General features: G+C 41.0%; 1 protein-coding gene across 1 annotated transcript in view; it reads left to right on the top strand.

Moving 5' to 3' along the window:
* Positions 1–2,099: 2,099 nt before the first annotated feature.
* Positions 2,100–8,344, top strand: part of dap (death-associated protein) — a 56,369-nt gene continuing 50,124 nt past the window's right edge. Inside the window, exon 1 of the mRNA XM_068001069.1 lies at positions 2,100–2,267. Coding sequence (XP_067857170.1) covers positions 2,213–2,267 — 55 coding nt within the window. The 5' untranslated portion in view covers positions 2,100–2,212. The remainder of the gene's footprint in view (positions 2,268–8,344) is intronic.

The following is an 8,344-nucleotide window of genomic DNA, read 5'->3' as shown; positions in this document are numbered from 1 at the left end:
AGGAAGTCAGATGACTTTGTTCTAGTCAGACTTCACACTGAGTACTGCGTCCAGTATCGGTCACTAAAACACAAAGGAAACAATCAGGCCCTGGAGATGGCGCAGAGGAAAGTTGCAAGGCTGATGCTCATTGTCAGATGATTGAGCAATGAGGGAAGGCAAGAGAAAGAGGGGTCCATTAGCCTTGAAAGAAGGAGACTGAGATGGGTCCTTATACAAGTATATGTGCATATTAAAAATCTTACATCTGCGTGCATTTCCTGTAAACTTGTCATTCTAAATTCCTATAATGGAAACCCTTTAAGTAAGCTTGTCACACTGTAATTGCAACTTCCTCCCAGTGGAGGTGCTGCAGCGCCACCACTGGAGGGAGAGGGTAATTACACCATAACAAGTTTAGATCGTCACTTTCATTACATGTAGAACTATACAGAGATTACAAAACAGAAACAGGCCACTCGGCCCAACGAGGCCACGTTGGTGTTTACCCACCACACGAACAGCAGTCCTAATCCCAGGTGCGTGATCTGTTCCCATATCCCTTTCCTTCAACCACCTAGCTAACCTTTTTTTAAATGTTGACATCGTCTCTGCTTCAATCATTAACTTCACTGTCACAACCTCCTGCGTGAAAAAGTTTCTCCTGTTCTCTGCCCTAAGTGTCTTACATTTAATCTTGTATTCATATTCTTTCTTTCTAGACCCCTCAACCACTGGAAACAGTCTGTTTCTATCTAACTTTCAAGATTTTAAACAGCTCTATAAAATCACCCATTAATTTCCTCTGGACATAGGAATTTATCATGGACATATAAAAATGACAGTACGTATGACTTTAAAATGGGGGCAGAATTACATCTGTGTGCTGTAGTCCAATCATCTCCTGACCTCCAATCCCACTTCACCTGAAAACTGTGCTTGGTCTCGACTCCTCATGTGAAAAAAGTATAAGAAAGGTAAATGCAAAGCTACCTTTAATGGTTAGACAAGTAAAAGATTACGCTTTAGTTGTCAAACCCACCCGACAAGCAGTATTTTGAACTCACTACTCCCCTTTTAAAAAGGCCAACAATCAAATGAATACAGATCAAGTGCACTTGATTTTTTAAAAGTTGATTAGCATAATTATTCTAGACAAAAATGATATTTTAGTAAGGGGTTTCCATTATAGGACTTTAGAATGTGACAAATTTACAGGAAATGCACGCAGATGTAAGATTTTTAATATACACACATACTTGTAGAAGGCCCCATGTAAACCATGGCATATAATAAGACGGCATAGATTCAAATTGGTTAGGATTGATGTTCCATTGATGGATTACGAAGCAATTCAAGTGTGACTATAAATGTTGGGAGATCAGTGAGCTTCATGAACTGAGGCCGGACACGCGGAATGTTCGCACACAGTTAGCAACTATGGTGGGAGGTCATTAACCCGGTGACTTGAAGGTTGGGAGAACTGAATCGTGGAATGGCAGAGCACAGCAGGAGGCCATTCAGCCCATTTTGCCTGTGCTGGCATTTTCAAAGAGGTATCCAATTAATCCCACTTCCCCCCCACCCCGCCTGCTCTTTCTCCCAGAGCGCTGCAAATTTTACCTTTTCAAGTATTTTACTCTATTCCCTTTTGAAAGTTACTATTGAATCTGCTTCCACCACCCTTTCAGGCAGTGCATTCCAGACCGCTGAGTAAAAAAAAAAGAATTCTTTAACTCCAGCATGTGTTTTTTTTCCGACAGTGACTCCTTTTTTTGTGTTTTTAGGCCCCCCTCCCCTTTTATAAGAAGTGGGGGGGGGGGGTTGTTTAGGGTGTGTTTATGTGCAACCAAAGAAAACCAAAACCAAGTGTCAAATTAAAAATGTTATCATCCTTGTCCAGGATGCACTCCCAGCCACCGACACGTGTCGTGCCTGGTTTTTGTGAAACGCTTTATTTTAATTCCTCCTCTCCCACGTGGGGTCGTTCCTGCCTTTTCCCACCTTTTCAAGTCGCATTACGTCATGGGTTTGATTACGCCGCGAATGCGCATGCTCGGCACTCTGACGGTGACGCACGCCCACGTGATGACATTTGTTTTGTGTGTGTGTGTGGGGGGCGGCTGGCGGAGCTGCGCATGCTCGGGAGTGTTGCCGAGCAGCTGTGTGTGTGTGGAGCCACGTTGTCACTTTGTAGCAAGAGAGTTGGGTGAAAAGTAGCGAAGGGGCAAGGATGTCATCGCCTCCCAAGGAGAAAGTGGAAACCAAAGCGGGGCACCTTCCTGCCGGTACGTAGCGACCCCCCCTGCTTCTCGAGATGGGCGGCTTGAGGCATCATTTAGTTATTTTTGTGTGTTTTTTTTTTCTTTTCTCTCCGGAGCACTGGCTGCAAAGTTCACTCAACAAAGTAAATCTCTTCGCAAAGTCTGGGGTAGAAAGTCGAAGTGATGCAACTGTGCAGATCAGTGGATAGGGTGCAGTCCCAGGATTCCAGAGTTCCGGCTCCAGCTCTTGATTCGGGACTTTATTAAAGTTTTATTTTTTCAAAAACAAAAAAAAAAATTTTGGTGACTGAAGTTTTACTTTTGAAACAGAAGAAAGAAGAACTTGCATTTATAATCTGGAAGATAGAACATGTTTTACTCGTCGCCACTTAATGGTACAGAAATGTCTGTTCTGGAGTGGCAGGGCAAATAGAGGAAAATAATCAAAGGTCTCCCCATTTCAGTGCCAAGCAATATTGATCTCATTCACTTTTGAGTATGTTTACTTAACATTCAGAGCTTGGGTATTTCAGAATGTGTTCAATAATAGTTCAAGAGTTTAACATCCATCTGTGTCTGGGACACCATATATTTTATAAAAAGCAAACAAGTGGCAGAGGCTGGAAACCTGAAGCAGAAACAGATAAAATGCTAAAAAAACTCAGCAAGTCTGTCAGCATCTGTGGAGAGAATAGACAAGTTAATGTTTTAGGTGTGGGCCCTTCTGACCATATCTGGTACACAATTTAATGTTCCATAAGTATTGGTTTAGAAGTATGACTGGTTTTATGAAAGCAGATTTAACTATTTATATACTTGGGTAGAATTACACAGAATTTACAGCACAGAAACAGGCCATCCAGCCCAACTGGTCTATGTTGGTGTTTATGCTCCACACGAGCCAGGGTAGACCTGCTCAAATATAATTTCTTTATAGAACAATTATGCTGATCAACTTTTAAAAATCAAGTGCACTTGATCTGTATTCACTTGATTGTTGGCCTGTTTAAAAGGGGAGTAGTGAGTTCAAAATACTGCTTGTCGGTGGGTTTGACAACTAAAGGGTAATCTTTTACTTGTCTAACAGCTAAAGGTGACTTGATCAGTCACACCAAGTCATGATGTAGCAATGAGCCAAACACACCAGAAGGGCTCTGGTTTGACACCTGATCTGTGCTGAGTTAGTCAATTGGGGGTGACATTAGAGTGCTACAATGGACCTTGGTGTCCCTGGGCTAAGGAAGGGAAACATTGACTAGGACTCCAGTTCCAGATCACTGTCAGCGGACTCCTGCTGCAAGCACGTGCATCTGGATATCTGGGTTCATTTCTGATGTCCACCCTCAACCTGCTGGCTATCCAGTTTCGTGCTTGAAGGAAGGCCACGTGGCTGAAGAGTTGGAGGGCCATCGCTCCCCATGGAACCCCAGCCCAGCATGGATGGAACTTTCAGGAGAGGCAGGGTGAAGTGAGGGGAGGTGGGCAAATAAGAGGTGAAAAGAATGGAGGGGAAAAGTCTTTTTTTGGAGTACAATACCAACTTTCACTTTGAGAATGCTGATTTTTTTTTAAAAGTAAGATCTTAATGAGTACAGTATTTGAAGGTGCATGATTGAATTTATATTAGTTCTAAATCCTCTGTTAGTGGGACACTAGATTTTCCACCTGTTGATTGTGTGTGGTTGGAGGCCTAGTTTGTATCTTTTGCCCAGTTTTTGGAATGCTGAAGCGATTGTGCAATAAGTAATGGTTTAGAAGTCACTTTTTGGTGTTTGTGAACATTTTGACCTGATGGCTGATTGTATTTGTTTGCACATTTTTGTGACATTAAAGGCACTATATTTAAGTGTAGGTACATATGACAAGTGACCCTATAGCCCAACTATTCCCAAGAACCATTGAAAACAGCAAGATCCCTTCCAGCATCAGTCATTTTAGGTTTCTGCTTAAGACCACATGGTCTAATTTCAGTTTCCTCCTATCTCCATCGTAGACCTTTAAACTTTAAACTTTGTCCTCTTCCCCCTTTCTCTTCCCCCCCCCCACAATATTCAGAACAATAGCATTTAATTCTTTCACCTCTAACTTCACTTTTTTAATGCAATCTGCTGCTCCAAGAAATTTGCATCAGAGTCTTGTTTCCAATGAACAATACTTATTATTGTGAAGATCAGACATGAGACATTGAAGGAAGCCATTTTATAAATAAAAAAAATTGCAGAGGTTTTCCACAACTGGAAGAGTTGACTTGTAGATGCAGGAGTTCACAAGTTAACTCTCCCCAGTGGCCGAGAGAATCATTCCATTTGTAATTTTTATTAATCTTTTACCACACTGTTAGTTCAGATGTTCCCACACAGCAAATGTTTATTTTGAAGGAAAGTGACTTTAATGCACAAAATAAAGTGTGGAGAATGAGATATGAGAGCAATTAATACAACACTGCTCGCATGGAAAGTTTGCAAAGCAGTTAGCATTATCTATGTGCTTGAATTCCTGACATAGAATCTTACAGCACAGAAGGAGGCCATTCGGCCCATCGTGCCTGTGCCAACATTCCCTCTTGTCACATGAAGCTTGCATTGGGGCAGATAATTGGTAAAATCTGTCCCTAAGTTTTAACACCCACCTAATCTTTCAACTTTTGGGTTTGAAACAAAAAGTGACTTTTTAAAAATTTTTGTGCCATTGCCCATTAATCCCTCCGGTTATAAAGTGTGGTTCGGTTTTGCCCAAGCACTTGTCATAGACAAACCGGTAGCCTTTAATGACCCTTAACCTCAGAAACAATGCAAAATTTGACATTTAGAATCTGTTGACATACTTGCGAGCAAAGGGAGTGTAACATTTTTATTTCAAATAATTATTATTTGCTACCTCTTTTTAATAAAAAAAAGTAAACGATGGAAATCTGAAATGAAAACTGAAAATGAACAGGCCAGTTAGCATCTAAAAGAGAAAGATGGATTTACATTTCTTTTAATCAGAATTTAAGGTGATTGATGGGTTTTTGGCTATAATTAGCCATTTATTATTGGTTTCAGGCGTAAATTTCTTCCAGTTCTGACGAAAGGTCTTCGACCTGAAACGTTAACTCTGTTTTCCTTCTCCACAGAATGCTGCCTGACTTGCTGAGTATTTCCAGCATTTTCTGTTTATAGTTCAGATTTCCAGCATCTGCAGTATTTTGCTTTTCATTATTATTGGTGGCAGTTTTATTATAATCTGTAAAATGTTGCAGTCCCAGAGTGTACCCAGTACACAGTTGTGGCCTAACTGTAAAATTCCTACTCAACATTAAACGATCAGCCTAGTTCATGTGTAGATGTTCTTTAGGATTCCCCATTAATCTGCATATACACAGAAGCGTTTCTGTGCAGTGTTGACAATCTCCAGGGGTGATGTGAGGAATGGTTACATAATTGGCTAGCTTGAAAGCCTTTTTTTAAATGTTCAGCACACAAGTGACAGATCCATCTGGGAGGCAGAATTAGAATGTGATTTGTCTTGGTAAAAGGCAGCGGTATACACAATGGGCACATGCACCTTTCAATAAAAATTCCATTAGCAGAAAAAGCAAGCATTCACTTACATAATGGAAGGCCTTGAAGAGGTTGTTTTTGCATAGGTAGTATTTCTTTTTATTCAAAAAGCACTCTGATTCTGATTTATTTGTTTACCTGATAAATGTTTTCAAGAGAAAGCTAAAATTGGCAGGTTGCAGGACTTGACACCTGAACCACTGCCTTATAACCGAGCTCAAGAGCGGTCTTGTTTCTTGAACAGCAGAAACATTTGCTGGTTAGGTCTGTCCTTGAAACTGTGTAGTACAGTACCACATTTGAAGGTTAGTGTTTACTATTCCTGCTAAGATCTATATGACTCGTTTATTTGTTATCAAAAGCACATTGTGACTTATTCTTTAAAGGGGGAAAAATAAACTTTGAGTAGGCAGATTTAAAACCTATTAAAACAAACCAGAGGGCACAGGTTTATTTTGAAAGTGCTCCCTCCCCCTGGTCTGTCTCTATGCCAAATGCCCATTCTTTTGTCTGAGTATCGCAATCTGCTACCTGGCCTCTCTGCCTGTGTTGCTTTCCATCTGGCTACAAGGAGTTGTGTGAGAATGATTTTGAGTGCACCCTAACGTTGTTGTCCTTCTCTGGTCTGCCTCTTTTTTTTTGGAAGCGCCTGACCTCTGCTGAACTGCTCTCCTTGAAGGCATGCCAACTCTGGCTGGACGTTTTCCTGGAGGTTTCATCACGTGACCTCCTGCAACTGCCCCACCCAGTCAAAGACCTTTTTCCCTATCTCCAATATTTTTATAACTAATAAATAAAAATGTTCAAAGAAAATGAAAAAAGAATGCATTTTTTAAAAAAAAATGCTACTAAGATTGGCAGATAAAACAGCAAATGAGCATTGAATAGCCTTCAAAGAGGAAATAGCTTGGGTACAGACTAGATACATTCCCCTGATGGGGAAAGGAAGGGCTCCCTGGATAAGTAAAGGTACCGAGATTAAAATGAAACAAAAAGGAGGCTTATGATAAATGTCAGGTTCATAATTCAGTAGAGAACCAAGCTGAAAACAAAATGTACAGGGGAGAACTGAAAAAAGAAATAAGAGCGGCAAAGAGAGAGTATGAGAATAGATTAGTGGGTAACAAAAGGGAACCCAAAAGTCTTTGATTAAATAGTAAAAGGATAGTCAAAGGAAGGGTGGGGCCAAACAGGAGATGATCTTGTGGAGGCAGAGGGCATGGCTGAGGTACTAAATGAGTGTTTTTGCATCTGATCTTCACTAAAGAAGAGGATGCTGCCAATGTCACAGTAAAGGAGGAGGTAGTAGAGAAATTGGTTAGGATAAAAATAGATAAAGAGAAGGCACTCAAAAGATTGGCAGAAAAGTCACCCGGTCCGGACGGGATGCATCCTAGGTTACTGAGGAAATAAGGGTGGGAATTGTGGTGGCTGTGGCCGGAATCTTCCAATCCTCCTTTAGATATGGGAGTGTTGCCAAAGGACTGGAGGATTGCAAACGTTACAGCCCTGTTCAAAAAAGGAAGGAGGGATAAACCTGGCAACTACAGGCCAGTCAGCCAGCTGGTGGGGAAACTGTTAGAGACAGTAAACCGGGACAAAATTAATTGGCACTTGGAAAAGTATGGGTTAATAAATGAAAGCCAGCAGGGATTTGTTAAAGGCAAATTGTGTTTGACTAACTTGATTGAGTTCTTTGATGTAGTAACAGAGAGGATTGATGAGAGTACTGCATGTTGAGTATATGGACTTTCAAAAGGCTTTTGATAAAGTACCACATAATAGATTTGTTAACAAAATTGAAGCCCATGGGATTAAAGAGGCAGTGGCAGTGTGGATACAAAATTGGCTAAGGGACAGAAAACACAGGGTAGTGGTGAAAGGTTGTTCTGATTGGAAGGAGGTACACAGTGATGTCCCCCACGGATCGATATTAGGACCATTGCTCTTTTTGATATATTAATGACCTGGACTGGGTATAGAGGGTATAATTTCAAAGTTTGCTGATGACACGAAACTTGGAAATGTAGTAAACGGTATCAAGAGGGAGATAGTTACAGACTTCAGGAGGACATAGACACATGACAGATGGAATTTAATGCAGAGAAGTGTGAAGTGATTCATTTTGGTTGGAAGAATGAGGAGAGGCAATATAAATTAAATGGTACAATTTTTAAAGTGGGTGCAGGAACAGAGACCTGGTGGTAAATGAAAACAAGTCTTTGAAGGTGGCATGACAAGTTGAGAATGCTGTTAAAAAGGCATACAGGATCCTTGGCTTTATAAAGAGGCAGAGAGCACAAAAGCAAGGATGTTATGCTAAACCTTTATAAAACATTGGTTAGGCCCCAGTGGTCAATTCTGGGCACCACACTTTAGGAATGATGTCAAGGCATTGAGAGGGTGCAGAGAGGATTTACTAGAATGGTACCAGGGATGCGGGACTTCAGTTATGTGGAGAGACTGGAGAAGCTGGGGTTGTTCTCCTTAGAGCAGAGAAGGTTAAGGAGAGATTTGATAGAGGTGTTCAAAATCATGAAGGTTTTTGATAGAGTAAAA

The sequence above is a fragment of the Heptranchias perlo genome, chromosome 2 (assembly GCF_035084215.1).
Source record: "Heptranchias perlo isolate sHepPer1 chromosome 2, sHepPer1.hap1, whole genome shotgun sequence".
Lineage (NCBI taxonomy): Eukaryota > Metazoa > Chordata > Chondrichthyes > Hexanchiformes > Hexanchidae > Heptranchias > Heptranchias perlo.
The sequence above is the reverse complement of the archived record's forward strand: the minus strand, read 5'-3'. Positions and strand labels throughout refer to the sequence as shown.